The sequence below is a fragment of the Ricinus communis genome, chromosome 6 (assembly GCF_019578655.1).
Source record: "Ricinus communis isolate WT05 ecotype wild-type chromosome 6, ASM1957865v1, whole genome shotgun sequence".
Taxonomy (NCBI): Eukaryota; Viridiplantae; Streptophyta; class Magnoliopsida; order Malpighiales; family Euphorbiaceae; genus Ricinus; species Ricinus communis.
This window is the reverse complement of record NC_063261.1, coordinates 26,581,263-26,600,576: the sequence shown is the minus strand read 5'-3', so window position 1 is coordinate 26,600,576 and position 19,314 is coordinate 26,581,263. Positions and strand designations below refer to the sequence as shown.

General features: G+C 35.1%; 1 protein-coding gene across 1 annotated transcript; it reads right to left on the bottom strand.

Annotated features, from left to right (window-relative positions):
- Window positions 1-9,192: 9,192 nt before the first annotated feature.
- LOC8264240 lies at window positions 9,193-15,807 on the bottom strand. The gene is made up of 7 exons (XM_002529658.3): window positions 13,859-15,807; window positions 12,313-12,730; window positions 11,740-11,884; window positions 11,117-11,232; window positions 10,959-11,037; window positions 10,116-10,349; window positions 9,193-9,842 (listed from the first exon to the last, which is right to left on the bottom strand). The coding sequence occupies exons 1-7, from the start codon at window positions 15,045-15,047 to the stop codon at window positions 9,495-9,497; spliced, it is 2,529 nt and encodes an 842-aa protein (XP_002529704.2). The 5' UTR covers window positions 15,048-15,807; the 3' UTR covers window positions 9,193-9,494.
- Between the last annotated feature and the right edge of the window lie 3,507 nt (window positions 15,808-19,314).

Sequence of the window (19,314 nt, the reverse complement as noted above, 5' to 3'; positions counted from 1 at the left end):
ATCACTCAGCTACCAAACCGCTATGTTATAAAGGGCCCTCCTTTGTTACCGATCGAGCCTAAAGGGTGGTCCGGTAGGAGAGGGAGGGTTCGTCTTGAACTTCTTGCCAAACTTGAGAGAGGGATCCAGAATCTGAGAAAGCGACTAGAAAGGAAGCAATTAGGTTAGACTGCTGATCTTCTAAAGTAGTTTTACCTAGGAAAACAGACTGTAATCGGCATCGAGAATAAACATGTTATGCCGGGTGATTGGCTCTGCTAGTTGGCTTTGCTATCAAGGCATAGCATTCTATGGACTCTTCTACCACATCCAGAAATGGTATGCCAACACATTTTCTCCGCCAACCAAAGTTTTCTGATGGCAATAACCGCGTTTGCCATTAAAAGCTGCCCCCTACTTGCTCATTCGCAATTACTACCATAATAAAGTCCCCCTATCTCTGAGGAGGCTTATGCATTCCACAACTTTCTTATGGGGTCTCGAAGACTGAATTTAGCTGTCAACCCTAGTCAGCAAGCTGAAAAAGCCCTTCATATAGGGTTTAAAGGTAGAAATGGAAAATATACCTCTTAAGGGGAAGAAGATGATCATCTAGCTATAGCTCTTATTATATTAGTTGCTTTTTAGTCTTCACATGAGACTGTTAGAGTGATTCAGTCGATACAAAGGTGCGCTTGAAGTGGGGGGTGTACTGTCCTTATTCGGCTGGGCCCTTCTCCATATGTCGGGGCATATGTGTCCTCTTGCTACCCATATGCGAGGCTGGAGGGGGAGACCCCATATTATACCAGCATCTGAATACGCATTGCGCTCTATGCTTTCCCAGCAAGGCCAAGGTAACGGGAGGAGAGGTAAAAAGAAGCAAGGCCAAAACAGAAATCGAGCACCCCTTTCAAATTCAAGCCCTTTAAAACATGTCAAGTCCATCTCCACCTAATTTAATTGATATCCCTTCTTAAATTTCTCCAGTGCCCATACTTTCTTACTTTATGAAATAAGAAGAAAAACAAGATGAGATTCTCAGCAAGTGGAGTACTCACGCACAGAATGAGATTATCAGATCCAGTGGAGTCAAGTTCCTTAGGCTCCAAAAGACAAGCTTAAAAGCAGTAGAAGGATGCCACCACCGGGAAAACCTTCTGCTAAGCTATGATTCTGACTCAAAGATCAGCTTTCGTTGCAATTCAGGTCTCGTTACGAGAGTAAGAATCTATGTTCACAAGGATATCTTTCAAAAGAATTAGCTATATAATGAATGACAAAATAGAAGATCTACGTGACCCGATTTTCTTGTTCAAAAGAAGATCTCTCTTCTTTTTCATTCTCAACAGGAATGAATCAACAAAAATGCCCTTCCATATAGATCGTCGTGATCTTCATGAATCGGCATCGATTGAAGATCTTATTTATAGCTTCCTATAGCATCCGAGTCTGGGTATATTAGGTCAATCAAGCTTCGCACGTAAAACCGTATTATCAGCATCAAGACCGACTCGTCGAAAACAGTCTAACAATAAGGAAATTGTCTCTTTGCTTAAGCACGAGATTCGACAGTTGTGATTCCACTTTCATGTCTTAGATTGAGCTTTATCACTCTTTCTATGCCTCTTCCTTGGAGGACCTTCCCACAACACACGCGTGGCGCTAAGGTTCCAGTGGCAACTCAAGCTAGGATTTGAAGCTAGGATGAGCGGATCTACTGTGCCCGGTTCTTTCCTATTATTTTCTTATGCTTAAAGAATTTCTTGTGCTTAGAACTAGAACTAGAACGTAGGGCATGGTAATGGCGCATGTGTGATATTCTATTAATCCAGTTTAGTTTAGTAAAGCACTAAAAAAGGAACGTAGTCTTTCTTATTCCCATGTTCGATCTCTTCCATCTCTGCCTCACTCCTTGTCACCTATATTGAAGAACCTGTAGAGAATGAAGAGGGGCCAAGGATCTTCCTCTCAACAGTGCTTCTCGAGGCTCCACTCTCCTAACAAGGAAAAATACAACCTTGCTAAAGCAGATCAGGAAAAAAACCTGATTTCGGGCGTGAGCCATAGCACAAGGACTCTCAGTTGGTCAGAGAAATGAAAGAGTTAACAGTTTTCGCTAGTGAAGCTTTAAGAAATAGGGCAAGTGGTCGTAGGCTAAAAAAATACTATCTATAAATTTGCTTCATTTTCCAGGGAATTTTAGCATAGATCAGATTTCCTTTCTTACGAGACATCGAAATGTGACATTTGAGCGTTTTCTCGGGAATTTTTTATGAAAGTCAATTTCCTTTCCTAAGTAAGAGTTCAATCGTGCCATTGTTTCATTTTCCCCGTATTTTTTGTTGAAAAAGCAAGAGGTTATCAGAAATAAGGGTCGAAGTTTAGACTACTCACAGTAGTTTTACCTATAGAAAAGATCATGAAAGAGGCGATTATAATGGTACTCGAATCCATTTACGATTTTGAGTTTCCGGACACATTGCACTTCCGATCGGGTCGAGGCTGCCACTCGCACAGCTCTTCTTCTCTTCTCTTGTCACGACCCGATCTATGGGCCCGTGACCGACACTAGGGAATGGGTAGGCGTAAGGCCACTAAATCCCGTAGTAAGCCTGACCAATCACTAACTTTATCAAATCTCAATTTAATAGTATTGATCCATAATCAACTTTAACCATTAGGTTCTACATATTTAGAATGTGGACTGCTAGCATGAATAGGCAAGACCAAAATTTACATGAAATTTCAAAATGATAAATCTGAAATTTCTACTGCAGAGATTCTAGAATTATAAAAGTCAACATACCAATAATATATCAATTACATTAACCCGAAGATGAAGGAATCGGGCTGCTAGATGAAAACTGCAGAAAAACTAACCACACCTGAAAAACAGTTAAATTGAGACTATCAGTCTCGGGAGTGAATTAAAATCATATATCCAAAAATAATTACAAACACTTCAATAAGACATTTGTTTAATTTAAAATAAACATTAAATCATGCAAAAATTTACATGTCACGCTATGATTAAATAAAAATAAATTTCACATACTACGGGACGGAGTACTTCAATAGAACTCTAATCCCCATTGCTAAACAGTCTCAGCCTTTCGGCTCTCTTGTTTTCAACTGGACTGGCACCTAGAGAGGGAAACTCGACCAGGGTCCTTAAATCCAATCTGGTCACTTAACTTTCCAACTAAGCCTACACTTAGAGAAAAATGCTCGACTAGGGACCTTTACTCCGGCAACTCACTCTACTCAACCCAGAGAGTTAAACTCGACCAGGGCAAACCCTAAACCATTCTCCTATTACCTGACTCAAAATTCATACCGGTGCACACGCGGTCTTGATGCAATTCATCAGGTGGCATGTTCTACTGCCGTCTCATCCCGAGTCAACATGCAATCACAATAGCCATAATGCAGAAATGAAACATATATAAATAGTAAATAAATGAATAATTAAAATATTAATCACCGGATCAGAGATATTACGTAAAAATCTTAGCATGATACACGTAAGTAGATATATGACTTTAACTCATATTTCTGATGATCTCCTAGCTCTGCCCCGATGCCTCGAGTGTAGCAAGCTGAACTGACGGATTTATCTAATCACGAGAATAATTTAATCCGAAAAAGTAAAACATTTGAAAATTAAACCTAGGCTTAGACTCCTAGGACTAACTGTCTAAAATTTTTTAACTCGGGTAAATTCTACCGAAAATCTGGCAGAGCCTCCCATAAATTACGGACATTTACCCCTCGTATAATGGGTTCAGGACCTGCCAGAACACACTTCAAATATACAACGATAAATTAATGGGATTCGGGTCACCAAAACTATATTAATTCTCTCGACTCCGCAACACAACACAATCACGACTATTGGCAAACAGTCCGACAAATTATTTATTTTAAATAATAAACATCACATAACTTTTCTAAGATTCAACACAACAATTAAACACATAAATTTTATCAATGAATTCTAAAATCAACGGGCCAGAGAATTACTGAGACGCTTGATTGCTCGGTCGACTCGCCTCCAGCCGCCGAAGTCCTATCGACGATCCGAACGCACTAATGGACTCGAAACAATGCGTTAATGATGATCCTAATTTATGATCTTCCGATCCAACCCCCAATCATCCGAAGAGATTTGCAGACGATCTCGGTCATCGATTTTCAAACGGAGTCTGATCGCTACAAAACCGATGCCATTGGAAAGCTTGAGCTAAGGAGAGTCCGGATGTATCCTCTGATTGGCCAACCTTCACCGAAGCTCGCCGAAAAAGCCAAAAACTCTGGCTGCCCCCTATTTTCTCTCTCCACCACAACTACCAACTCCGGCCACCAAATGCGGCACCACTACCGCCAAAACGAAGCGCAGGCCGAGGGGAGTCGATCGCCACCCGACTCGGTGGCCAAAGCCGTCAGAAACGCCACGCACGGCGTTAACAACCGGCGCCTCCTCTTTTCTCTTTATTTTTCTTCGCACTGTCGCCGCCGCCTACTGGAGCTGCTGCCGCCAGCGCTGGCTCTTCCTCCAGCTATCGCCATCACGCCTCGAGCTTGACGGACGATAGCTCCTCCTCTCTCCCTCTTCCTTCTTCCTCGATGCCCTCTTCTTCTTCTAATGCGGCACCACTACCGCCAAAACAAAGCACAGGCCGAGGGGAGTCGATCGCCACCCGACTCGGTGGCCAAAGCCGTTAGAAACGCCACGCACGGCGTTGACAACCGGCGCCTCCTCTTTTCTCTTTTTTTTTTCTTCGCACTATCGCCGGGCCGCTTCCTCCAGCTATCGCCATCACGCCTCGAGCTCGACGGACGATAGCTCATCCTCTCTCCCTCTTCCTTCTTCCTCGACGCCCTCTTCTTCTTCTTTTTCTTTCCTTTTCTTTTATGTCTTCTCTATATCAATTTTTGGTCCCCGAACTTTTCTTCTTTACCATTTAGTCCCTCAACTTTTTTAATTACTAACAATTTCGCCGTGTAAAATTTCTGATTAATCCTTAAACTTTTTGTTAGCTTTTCAATTAAGCCCCTAACTATTTAATTTGGGCCAAATTATAATTATTAAAAATATATAATTACTTATTTACCCTTGCTTTTAAATGTAAAATTACCAAAATACCCTTACCGACATATTTAATTACAAAAATATCAAACATATAAATTTTCATTAAAACCTCATATTAATAAAATTATATTTTAAATCCAGATAAATTTTCAATTTAATCCTAACACAATTAATTTAATTAATCAGTTTGCTAAATATTTTTCAATTAAAATTAACATCATTAGCTAATTAAAATGACATTTCCTCAATAATTATTTATAAAATACTCTTTACTACTTCTTTCATAACTTTCAAATATATAAATTAATTTATACATTCATATTGTGGAAAATTGAATTACCCAAATTATAATCCATTTTCCAAAAAATTTACTTTAACTAATTTCTTAAAAATCAAACAAATTAGATATATAAAATAACTCTCTCATATTATCTAGCATTAAAATTCTATTTAAATCATTCCAATTAAATCAAATAAAAATTAAGTAAAATAAATTTAAATAAAAACTCATTTATTAGCTATTACTAATAATATTATTATTAAAAAAAAATCTCAGGTACTACATCTCCTTTCTCTCATTTTTTCTTTCTCTAGAATTTATAAAAAATATCTCAATTCTAATAATACCAGTCTTGCCATTGCTTATTCGGTATTCTAGGAGCTTTCTACTGCACATCGAGACAATAGGCCTATTCAGGAGTTTTACACAATAATGAGGCACCAAAACGTATCTATACCACTGTCAGTTATATTGAGTCCTTAGCCAAAGACGAATACCGGCTGTAGCCAGCCTCTTTAAACCTCAAAGAGACCTGAAGGGAAGAACATCTAATGTTTCGATACAATCCATTCTTGAGGTCAAACAAAAAAGGATATGTCAGTGACCTAGCACGATAAAGCACTCTCTGAGGGCATGGAATGTCTAATTTTCGGTCAGAATCTCAATAGTAATGTCTCTCTTAGATTCTCCGGTCGAAATATGGTTCTCGCCTGATTTACATAAGTGTATTCTGGGCTTGCGAGAGAGCTTTGACTACTGCCTTTTTAGTTTCAAGAGAAAGATGTAGGAAGTCGTACATCGAAATTCTGGCAGGAATAGTGGCTAATTGAGTCACTAGGACATAGTCGAACGGTTCGTTTAGACTAGGTTTGAAAAAGGTGGTCCGGAAGCTTCCTCTCCCCCAACAAGCAAGACAAGATCCACTTCTCTTAGTAATGGATTTTCTTGAATTCTTTCTTAGCCTTAGATGTCTTTTCATAGATTTTTTTCATTTCCGACAGACTCCATGCATGCGTTTTTTTTCTTCTCCTCTTTCTCATTTGTGATATAGGAAGAGATAAACTTCATTGTCTATAGGGATCGAAATCTCGTGCCAAATGAGAGATCTTTTTGGTTGGATCTGTGTAATCTAACAAAGGTGGAAAACCCAAACTGAAAGGGGCAGCCTGTAGTGCCCTAGCGAGGCTCCTCAGATAAAGATGTTAGGATCGGCCGGCTCATCCTCGGAATCCGAAAAGAAAACAGAGATAGAACGGATTATTTCAGTGACATATCTAATCAGACTGAATAGGATTTGAAGAGCTATCACAATCATTCAATCAATTTCAGCAGGTAGGAAAGGCGCGAAACTATATCAGTTCCTGTTCCAGTATCAACAAATGAGGCTAACGGTTTGACAGTGATAAGGGGATGGTCAAGTACGGGTTATTCCATTAAAGCTTGTTCGATTCCTTCTTTCAGTCTCCCAGAAGCTTCACTTCCGGTAGCTTGCTGACTCTCTTAGTTAGAAGAAGGCTCTTTATTGAATTTTTTAAATCTGGATAAAGTCTCGCTCAGTTCAGTAAAGAGAGTTGTAGATTCGTAAGATTATGATAGAGTCCCCTCGACTTTCTATTATATTAGTAAAGCACTATAGCGCTACAACTAGCATAGCAGCCTGCGAAAAAAGCTCTAGAGCCCAGTTGGAGCAAGGGATTGAGCGCATCTTTCCTCTTTATATTAGTAAGGTTGTCAAAAGGATTTCCTTGAGTTTGATTGCAAGGGCGCTAATGCGACCTTCCTTCAGCTGACTGAAACGCACTTCACCTTAAGATTAAGAGAGAGACTTTATCTTAATTTCTTTAAATTAATCACTTCAACAGTCTTTGATGGTTATACGGGTAACCAAAGTACGAACAAAATGGATGTTTGTTGTCCCAACCATTCTTCTTAGTCCCGATCCGAATAAGGAAATGGGAAAATTTCTAATGGAGGCGACCAACGGAAGCTCGACTAGTTGGAGAGGAGCGAAAAGCCCAGCCCCCTAACCTAATACGACACCGAGTTTGGACCATAGGGTACCGTAGCATGGGGGACGCCTGATCCTTTTACTGCCGCAAGGCTAGTTAATCGTACGCAGCAGGTTCGATGTCTATCTTCAAATCACAAAAATGGAAAGAAGAGCGATTTTTCCAGCTAATCGAGTTCCTTTACTAGAGAGTGAATATTACACTCACTCTATGAAAATAGAAGCGAAACCTTTCAAAAAAGAGAAAATGCAATGCAAACTCTTGCGCGTCCGAAAAGGAAGATGAATATTGACTGTAGCTAGCCTCTTTAAGCCCCAAAGAGACCTTAATGGAAGAACATCCAATTGATTTTAACACAGGCAGCCACGCTGAATCGAGTGGACCGAATCATTTTCAACAAGCAGGGCGATCAGTGGGATCTCATTTTCTTTGTCCCTTCCTAGCCCAACACCGCTTCCTGGACGAATCAGAGAGCTTCTACATGAGTTTTTTGACATCACGCCGAAGGAGTTGCCGAACGGATTACCTCCTATTAAGAACATCCAACACCAAATTTACCTAATCCCTAATTTCATGCTACCTAACCGGGACGAGGGTCTTTCATTAAAAAAGGGGAAAGGGTGGGGTTTTATTCTGGGGGGCGCTTGCACTTTAGAAAGGAGAGAATTTCAGAAAGTTACTCTCTCTAACCTTTTCTAACTATCCTTAGAAGTAGGGCGAGAGAACTTTATTCCTTCGTTCATACGTATTTCATACATTCCATATCTATGGAGTTATATAAAATTTTATGTGATCCTATAAACAGAATATAAATTCCATCATTGCTAGATCAATCCATATAATTTGAATGAAGAATGATCCAATACAATAATGGAATTTTTTTAATAAACGGGAAATTCAAAATGCTCGGGGATGGAAATGAGTGTCAAGTACGTTACCAGTCGGTTCGTCGTCAAAATAATGAAACTTGAAAAACATTTTTGATCAATAGGAAGGCTAGGAATCTATTGACAAATTTCATGCCACGACGATCTATATGGAAGGACAGTTTTGTTGATGCATTCCTTTCCAAGCGAAGATTCAAACCATGACACAGACTTCCAGAATGGCACGGTCTCTAGGATGAAGGGAGGAAAGGATAATAGGGATAGTTCGTTCCCCTGCAAATGATACCCGGACGGAGATTAATACGCATATGGAGATTCATGATGGTTCAGATTTGAGCAGCTAAACGACGATGTTGAATCTTGTCGTGATCTTCCTAAAGTTAGGGTTTTGCAAGGCCGTCAGACGAGATTTCAAACTAGCAATTCAGGATTGAAGGTTTTTACCTTTGAGAGAAAAATCCCTATTGTGAAGGACCGAAAGACGGCTCTTTCGGATGCGGAAATCCCGCGATAGCTTAAGACAAGTCTCGACGTTTTATTTTTATCATTCACCAAAGTCTTTCATAGCAAAATATTTGACAACTTGGACATAACCATTTTATTTTGGGCTTTGCTTTAACCGAAGAGCACTTTACGTTCTGACACTTTTGAATTGCGAGGTACCATTACGAGCTCAATATATTCGAGTGTTATTCCGTGAAATAATACTTTTGCTAACTTTTGCTACTTTTGATTGTAGTTTAGGTAAACCGAAAAGTAATAATATTATAAATTTAAAATCAAATTAACAAATTTATATATGAATGAGCTCCTGAAAGTCAAAATATACAATATCAAGATCATGAAAGACAAAACTTAATGCTATCAAATTGGCTAGTCAAAACTCAAGTTAAAGAAAATAAGAAATAACTATGTTATGTACACTATGCAGAAGGATTCAGATTAACAGAAGAACAAAATTTACTGCACATCAAATGTACAAAAATGAAGCAGGACAAAATTAAGCCAGATGAAAGAAAAAGAAAATTGAGCAGCCATCACTAACAGACCATGAAATTCTGAAACAAGCTGTGGCTGAAAAATACAGTATTTAGACAAAAAGAAAAAAGACTTGTCGGCAGATGATATCTGATGCATATGCTGCTGAAATCTCAGGAAAAAAAAAAGCATAAAATTTTCCAGCGGCATTAACAAAACAAAAAACCTAGAGGCTCCGGTGGATAATGTATTAAGTTCCGCAAAGTCTATCCAGAACTAGTCAACTTTTTCTGAGACGGCTGATCACTTGTAGATTCCTCGTGTTTGTCCATTGCCTTCCTTGCTAGCTCATAACCAGCAAAGTTCATAGCACCTAATGGAGCAATCCAGAAAAACCTAGGTACTGCTCCTTTAAATAGGCCAAGGGGACCCTCGTGGCGAAGTATAGAGAAAGCCACCATTGACATGGGTAACGATCTTCCCTGTGCAGTCATCATTCTTGTTTTCATCACATCAAAAGGGGTAGTGACAACAGCAGCTAGCCCTCCAGATAAGGCCCCAACAAAAATTGTTTCCCACGGTTCTAGCTCCCGTCTCAATAGTTGCTGAGCAAACTAAAAGAAGCAGAATACCAGTTCAGAATATAACTGAATAAAATGGTTATAGAACATGACAAAAAGATAATCAAGAAATTTGATGTCTTAATATAGAACACGAGTCTCAGCTTGTCCTCATGCACAAAAATGATAAAAAAAATTAAATAGATTCAATGTTGCTGAGAGTCAAGAAACTATCCCGTTATGCTTTTTTCAACAAATTGCACTAGCCATGTGGAAAGGCATATTGCAATTACAAATTTGAACATTAATGCTCAAAAATATCCTTACCTTTTTGGACTCAGCATATAGGCCCATGCCAGCGACATAAAAGGGAACCTCACGGCATAGTGTGGCGCCTGTCCCACGAAAAAACCCCTTCAGACCATCTTGTTGCCATGTACCAATAATAGCCTGCCCTACATTGTCAAAAAGGCCTGCCTGCAAGCGCTGCTTCAACACCTCACAAGGGATCCGGACTGCTGTCCCCAAGAATGTGCTGCAGAATGATGATATAGATTGAACCTGCAAATAAGAAAATGAATTTTTAACTCCGTTTTAGAAAAATGAATTTTTAACTTGTCATCCCTTGAGAACTAATATGTGTAGATATAGGAGGCTCTAGTAGAATTAATAAATGTCAACAAGCAAGCATACAGAAGCACATTTACAAATATCAAAGAGCATCCAAGAGAGAAGAAAAATGGGAGGAGAGAACTTAACACATCATCAATATTATTTTTTTTAAAATAACTAGTTAAAGTAGATGCTGCCATGCAGCAGTAACAGAGCTTCCCTCCTAAATGTACAATGACTCCTTACCATTATGATGTGAAATTTAATAAGAAGGTTTGAGCACTGTTGGTAAAGGGGAAGAAAGACTGACAGAAAGAGCAGCTATGTAAATGGTTTGGATGGTGGCAGTAGAAACAATAAAAAGTAAGGATGAGAAAGCATATGCTTAATCCAACATAACTTAATGCTATTTGAACTATCAAAGAGAAAACTTGGTGCTCTTAATTCTCATTGAGATTTTATTTGCATCATCAAACATCATTTGACAAACCAAGAAAGAATTATAATTTACAAACGTATTGCATGAGAATTTAACAAACTTGACATTGTAGCCCCTACCTGCAATTCTGGGAGTGTTGGAGCAACATTTATTAGAAGAAGTTTGCTAGCTTCAAATATGCCAGTTCGCAGGCCATGGCTGCAGTGTCCATAAAGAATATGTCAGCTGAAGAGAAAGGCGGTTGCCCTTCAAAGATAAGGAAAGGAATAATAAGTACCTTGAAAACTGTCCAAGAATGGCAGGGATTGAACCCCTGTATAATCCCTTAACTCCAATTTCTGGAAGCTTTGAAATGATCTCTGGGAACGTAAGCGTTGATGCTTGCACCCGAGTCTATGAGTTCAAAACAAACAGACCACGAAAGTGATCATGAATACCAGGAACAAAAAGGAGAAAGGAAAAAGGGAAAAAGACAAAGACCAGAAAATAAAATGAAGACTGCAGAAACTTTCACCACACACTTGAGAGATGTGCACAGCACAGTTATTAAATATGTATTTAAATATGCATACAGCATATCAATCTGTAAGCAATAATTGATTAGAAACATCCAGAAATTCATATACCACAGGAAAACTACAAAGAAGATTCAGAATGTCCATCATGGTCTTTTGGCCATGCCACTATCCAAATAATTTCACTAGCTCTGCTGCTAAAGCCAAAGAAAAGCTATGGTGGGATAACCTAAGCACAGATTTCAGTTAACTGGCTGCTAGTGGCAGTTCCAATTTGCACCCAGATAATTTCACCCACGCATTTTGCTTTTTTGTTATCTAAGGGGCATATCTCATGCAAAAATAGCAATACAGGACTAAATAATTATCATGGAGAAGAGCTTACCTTTATTGTGTCAACGGGATGCATTAGAGAACAGGAGAGTGCACATGATAGGCCTCCAGCTAATGCAGATCTTAGAACGCTTCCAGCAGGTATCTCCACCGGCGGTGCAACAGCAACAACAGTTGCAGCTTCAAACCATATGCTCCTGCATGTATACAAAGAAGCCAACATCGGTAACATGTAATCCAGTGACTACAATAACCTAGATAGGATTTAAGGGGGAAGAAAGAAAAATTTTGGAGGGTTGGCAGGAGGGCAGGGAGCACCAAATAACAATCATTATAGAACAGTCAATATTTGTCTCTTTTGCAATCTCCTTACACAATTTTCATACTTGATAAACGATGTATTGTTGACCCAGAAGTAGGGTAACAGTTTCCATCTCCTTAACATGTACTGAGCAAACATTAGAAATAATTTGATTGACTGAATCAGATAAAACTTCTTGAATACATAAGTTAAACCATATAATTCAGTACCTCTTCACCGCTGAAATAAAAGGCAAACTGACTACAAATTGTGAAAATGGGCTTGCGACAAATTTCTGTAATATCTCCTTCAAGGATATCTCACCTAGGATCATCTTGAAGTCGATCAGAAGGCAGCAGAAGCATAAAATTCCGGAAATGACCGTAAGAAATAGACTCTTCCGTGTCAGCATTCAGAAATCGCATCATAGCCATAGCATTGTCTTCATTTGCTGGAAGTCCAGCATTTTTTAGTGACGCCAATATTTCACTCTTTTTCAGAGTCCCAGACTTGCTCAAACAGAGGGATGTATAAGCACGAAGAATGGTTGATTCTTTCTGTTCCATCAAGGACAGAAACTGCTTCCACCCAAATGATTTTGAAAATAAGTGACTTCTAGTACGTTGCATGAATTCCCGAGCATATCTTGATGGCAACTTCCTTTTTCTCATTGCAATTTCAAGATCTTCCAAAGTTACTTGACCATCACCATCTCTGTCCAGTTCCTCAAAGAACCTCCTTCCTGTCAGAATGCATCAACTAAACTGTGAAGGAAAATCTCAGATGAGTGCATAAATAAAAGAATGTGCAATAACAAATCCAATGGGAAAAATCTCTGATGGCAGCCGTCCTTTCTTTTCAGTGTGTCCTTTCCTTTTGTAGCCTCTTGATGGAGGGTTAATAATGGATAATTTAGAAACGATGGCAGACATCAAGCAAAGTCATATGAACAATCAAAGAGAGCACTAGTTTTGTATAATTCCTATGTACATCACCATGTCATAAGCAAACTTAGATATTCCACCATGTCATAAGCAAACTTAGATATGCTTTTTATTGCTCTCAACAAGTGACTCAAATTTGCACGAAGACTATCATTGATACCCTCCACAAGTAATTCAAATTTGCTTTAAGTTGCAGGAACATGTCAACATGCTGAATGCTTAAAACTAACAAAAACTGCATGAATTACAAATGGCCTCATCAACCGTTCCTTCTTCCACATCACTGGTGATTAAAATATAAGGTGATATGTGTCCTAAAATGAAAAATTACAAATTGCGGAATCATATAATGGTCTCAGAAACCGTATTTCATGTCAGTACCATGACAATAACACTAATATAATCAATTTTTGGTCTTAATGAGACCTAGTTCACCAGAAAATCAACAAAACTATATATCTTCGTCAATTTAATAAAATAGTAACTAATTATTCTCTAAAGCAGCAGTCTAAAATTAAAGAATTCAATGCTTTGTATCAGGTTCAATAGAGCATATTAGAACACAGGTATTCTGACAAACAATTTCGTATTTCTTCAGAAATGATGGACAATGGCTAACTACAATTAGCAATGCAGCATTCTTCAATCATAGATGAGAATAAGGTTCATAGCAATTAAAGTTGTCTAGAATAAAAAGGCTCAAGATGGTTAGCAATGAAGCACTCTTCAAGCACAGGCACACAAGGTTCAAGCAGCTCATATTGTCCAGACGTTACAATCAAATATATACCATATATTCTCCAATAGCAAAAAAGAAAAGAAGAAGAAGAAGAATACACTCATCATTTTTCATTTACATAAACTTTTCTAGAAAAAGGTATGAAAGCAGCAGTGAATTTATAACTTAGGTACACAAGAAACCATACCTTCCGATTCTGTGTATCTAAAGAAATCCTGTACAGAGATCAGCTTCTTCTTGTCAGGATAGTCTTTGGAAGATCGCCCCAGCTGTGGCACAAGCTCAATTAGCTCCGACAGTGAAACAGTAGATAAAGTAGATCTCAAACGCTCTACATTTGATAGGGGAATACTTAGTAATCCACTTGCCAGCTTCTGTGCTGAACTACCTCCTGTTTCCTCCCCACATCCAGCACTGATACCATCATCACCCTCTTCATTGACTGAAGAAGATACACCAACTATACTTGATGGTACACCTCCTACTCTAGCAAACTTCAAATTTCCCAAAAATCCATTTACGTCCACCTTACGACTTTCCCAAATACTCATGACTGTCCTCAAATGATCAAAATGGGAAGACGCTGGGGGCGGAGTTGAACATTCATAGTCATAATCTTTGCAATCCATTTGCTGCAAATTCTGATCAAGTTTCTGTAGATTATGTGCCAATTGATCAAAAATAAAACCTATAAAACACTCAAGTGATACATGTTTCCCTTCTTGATCATTCCCACTGTCATCTTGAACTGCTTTAACTTGACCCTGCAAATCTTTTTGCTTGAATTCAGGCGAAACCTTTGCTTTTGAGACCTGTTTGCACAAATGCAAACGATCTTTATTGTCTTCACCTACCTTCTGAAATCGCTTCTTGCTCGTTTTGAAAGGGCTAGGAAATGCCTGAGCAAAGCTGCTAACTAACAAGGACCAAGTCACTGCAAACTGCAAACAATTCGTGCAAGAACCATCTTCATTCCCCATTTCCCTGTCTTTCAACCCATTCTTTGCCACCTCAACCCTATTTCCATTATTCTTACTACACCCATTTTCCAAGTTCAATGAAAACATGCCTAAGAACGTTTTAATTGGAACCTTAATGGATAAACCTTTCTTTCTCTCTTCAACCGCCACTGATTTCCGATTATTGCCATTAAAATTCCTCTTTTTTAAAGCACAGATCTGAACCTTCGAAGTATTGTTCCCATTATCAGTAGAATTCAATTCAATATTACTAGCCCTATTTTTCTTGGAAACTCCCCAACAATTCTCAAGATCTTTAGCAGCTTTTCGAATCCCAAGTTCAAGTGGTGAAAGTGCATCTTTCACCACTTGAATTGAATTAAGAAACGGTTCCATTGGGTCATTTGCAGACACCATAACTACCCAATAGCATAAAACTTAAAAAGAAAGAAACAAAAAACCCACAAAAGAAAAAAGATAACAGTATTTCCCTATTCTATATAAAACTCAATCCAAATCTCACCATATAAATTGATAATTCAAAAGAATAAGTATTCAAAATCATGCGTTCATAAGAAAAACCAATATAGAAGATAAAACCCAAATTGGAAAAACACAAGAACAAGAACAAGAAATAGTGAATTTACTATTTAAAGAACCGTACTTTAAGATCCATTAAAGAGAGCTCTTGAAGCAGTAACTGAATCTGAATAAAAACAACCCTAACAGTACGGATTGAGAACACACGGTGTTGTGCACATTTCCACCATTCTTTTTCTTCTTGTTTTCTGCTTAATTTCACTGAGAAAGAAAATGGGTTTTATTTATTTCCTTTACGCTTCCTTTGTCTTCTATCTAAACAGTTAAGGATGGATTGTGAACTCAGTGATTGAAGAAAGAGTTAAAATAGTAATCGTTGATGAATTTCGGAGACAATATGAAAAAGGAACGATGAAAATTTTGTGGATAAATGATATATAAATAGAGGATTTTGGATTTAAAATAAAGAGATAATATAGAAATAAACTAAATTTGGTTAAAATTTTTTGGAAAGCCTTTTTAGTTTTTTTTCTTCTTTTTTTAAGTTTGTTTTTTGTGTGTTTAAAACTGAAAGAAAGAGTGACTGGCAGAGGAAAGAAGCAGAAGAAGAAGAAGAGGGTAGGCCTCTGGTTTGGATTTGTATTATTTATTTTTGTATTTTTTTAAGGTTCTTCCTTTTCTTTTTAAATTTCTTTTGGGGGTTTTAAAGATTTCTTCATGCTTGAAATTCAATAATTTTGGTTTTTTTTAGAAAAAAGGAAAAGAAATCTGTTTATTGGGATAATGAATGAAGAAAGGATAAAATCTGACGTAAGTGCCTTGTAGGAAAATGGCAGGACGCTTGGCCCTTTAGGTGTAGTCTCTGCAGACTCCTACCGGGGCTTGTTTGGGAGGGTAGAAATTGTTTTTCCTTTTCTCTTTTTTTTTTTTTTTTTTATAAAGAAAAGTCATTTATTTTTGGATAAGGTCCTCTTTTAGACATTTATTTTAATTTATTAATTAGAGTTATAATTTTATTGATTCTCTTTTTTCTGTTTCATGCAAGATCCTCAATTCCGATAAGGATAATATAATCCCAATCAATTTAAAGTTAAACACCTGGAGGCTTGTCAAACTCAATTAAAATAAGAAATCAATATATATATATATACTCATAAATTTAAACAATTGTTCGTAAGTCCGATCAAATCAGTGTTTAAGTATTAAATATTATAAAATAATTAATATTAAAAATTCTTTATGATAATAGTATGGAATAAAAAGTCAATTTATCTTTAAATTTATATCTCATAATTAAATATTTTAATAAATAATTTTTTAAATTTATGATTAAGAATTAAATATATCTAATTTAAATATTTTAAATAAATAATTATATGAGGTTAAATATATATTTATATAATACATCACTAGATATTATATCAATAAATTAATAAAATAAAATATTATTTTTAGTTTTTATAATTTAATTAAATATTAAAATTTATATTATTTTACTTTTTAAAAAATTTAAATTAGGTGTATTTGGGTTTTAAACACAATTTAGAAGACTATTTATAATTCTTGAATATAAATTTAAAAGATTATGTACAGAGTAAATTTAAATTAAATATATTTAATAATTAAATATAAATTTAGAGGTAAATTGATTTTTTATCCAATATTATTAGAAAAGTAACATAAAAATATTTTATTTTTTATTAAATTATTAATGCATACTCTATTAATATATATCAATCATTTATTAATATGCTGAATTTGAAATACATATAAAAAATACCATAAAATATAAAATATTTTTATTTTTTATCAAATAATTACATTTTCTGATTTATAATTTAATATATAAATAAAAATATATCCCAAATTTAAACAAACAACTTTTCACTGAAATACATGACTATAGAAGAAGTCCTCTTGTTCCTGTTGCATCTCATTCTTTGTTTATATAATATATATAAACACAAACCAAATGGTATATATTGTGATGGGATGTCTCTTGGAATAAATGAAAAGATAAATGACCCTTTTCAGTAAACCCATTTTATTATGAATTTTTTTTGAGAGGAACCCTTATAGAAAAGGTTTTAATAAGAGTTGTAGTTATAACTTAACATCAAGGAATTGAGTCTTTGATTCATTTTTTCCCCTTTTTTCTGAAAAGAAAAATTCTGATATGGCCTTATGATTTTAATATTACTTCTTTTCTTTTCATCAATAAAAAGTAACAATCTCTTATTATTATGGCTCTTTATAAATAGAAACTTGCTTACAACATAAATGCTTTGTAAAATTTCTTGAGAGAAATCTCATAACCCATATAACTCCGAGGCACATTTAAAGGAAAAAATAAATATAGTTAATCCTTTTGAATGTAAGAATTAAAATTCTTTTGACATATGTTTTTAATTTTTGATACATAAATTTTTTATTTTGATATATGTATTTATTTTTGAAACATAAAATTCAAGTTGATATGTAATTCTATAGCTTTTTTTATTAATTTATTGATTAATAAATTATATTTCTAATTAAATACTGATCTTAATTTTAAAAAATAAAATATTAATTATATTTTAATATTATATTAAATAGTTTCTAATCAAATAATAATACTAATTCTATTTTTAGAAATAACATATTAATTATATTCTAATATTATATTAATTAATAAATTAATTTCTAATTGGATCATAATTCTAATTTTATAAAATAACATCTAAAATTATATTTTAATATTATATTCAGTAATAAACTACTTTTTAATTATATAATAAATTTTTAATTTTAAGAAATAGTAATATCAATTTTATTGATAGTATTAATTTATATAATATTATAATTAATCAATAAATATTTTTAAAATATTTTTATACTATTCTATTAATAAAATTTTAAAATTTTAGAAAAATTAGTTTGTTATTTTTTAAAAATATTATTAATTAATATTAAATATTAAAATTTTATTAAATCGTATCGATCAATTTGATTTTATAATCGAAATAACAAAAATTGCCGCCTTGAAATCGTGGGATATTGCACATTATCCAAAAAGAAATCAAAATAAATCCAATATTTTTACGTTTTTATCAAATTTAGTCTGCAGTATAAAATTTATTAAATTAAAACATAAATAAGGAAATGAATTTGTTCCAATTGTGGGAAAAGTAATGAAGTGATACAAAACAATGTGTTTTGTTTAAATTGATTAGTTAACAATTTTATTATTATTTTCTTAGTTTGTAATTTGTCTAGAGTATCAACTCAACGTGTCTAATTGAAATGCTAATAATTAAAGAACAAATTTGAAATAAATATCAAACTACATAATTAAAATAGAATTTGCTAAGTTTCTCTTGTCATGGCTGTTACACCGTCGATTTTTTATTTTCCTTTTGGAAACTTTAAAAAAAAAAAAGATTCTTTTAGAGACGTGTATCATGTCTAAATTGATATATTAATCGGTTTCAATTCTTTTATGTTTAGAAAAATATATTTAAATTCTTTTAAGAAATAGTTAGATAAATTTTCTCCAAAAAGGAAATGAAGGGGTCGGATAATATAATATAGAGTTTATTTCATATTAAATTTTAACTTCTCTTCAACAAATAATAATATCAAAATTAAATAATTTATTATATTTTAAAATATTTTTCTTATGAATAAAGTTGGAAGTTGAGTGATGCATTATTCTTAATTCTAAAATCTAAATTAATTCCATATAAAGTGGAGAAAATTCTCGAATAGATCTCTATTTGTAAAGACAGAAACTCTTACCAATCCGCCATGTTCTTTAAGAACTTAAGATGGAAGGATCTCTACAAAAATAGGTTAATCTTTAGGATTTTCCGTTAATTACCTTGTAACCAGATCAGAAAGAAGGCCTCATAAGAGTCTGGTGGTTTAGTTAAATGGTAAAATCAGTTTAGAAGCTAGATGATGGAATTTCAAACCTCAGCAAGCTATTTTTTTCTTTTTTTCTCTTGTTTTTGTGAAGAAGGAAAGATACTTATTTCTTCGGATAGAATAGCTAGAGTAGCTATCACTATGTCAACAAGTTTCACAGCATAACCAAACACTATCCCATATGAATAAATTATTCAACTACAAAATTCCACAAATCTTAGCCTAAGGACAAATGGAT

Coding starts and splice junctions, on each gene's coding strand:
- LOC8264240 (XM_002529658.3), bottom strand. CDS start 15,047: ATGGTGTCTGCAAATGACCCAATGGAACCGTTTCTTAATTCAATTCAA. Junction 11,038..11,116: donor ATTCTTGGACAGTTTTCAAG/GTACTTATTATT, acceptor TGGACACTGCAG/CCATGGCCTGCGAACTGGCA. Junction 10,350..10,958: donor CAACACTCCCAGAATTGCAG/GTAGGGGCTACA, acceptor TCTTATTTGCAG/GTTCAATCTATATCATCATT.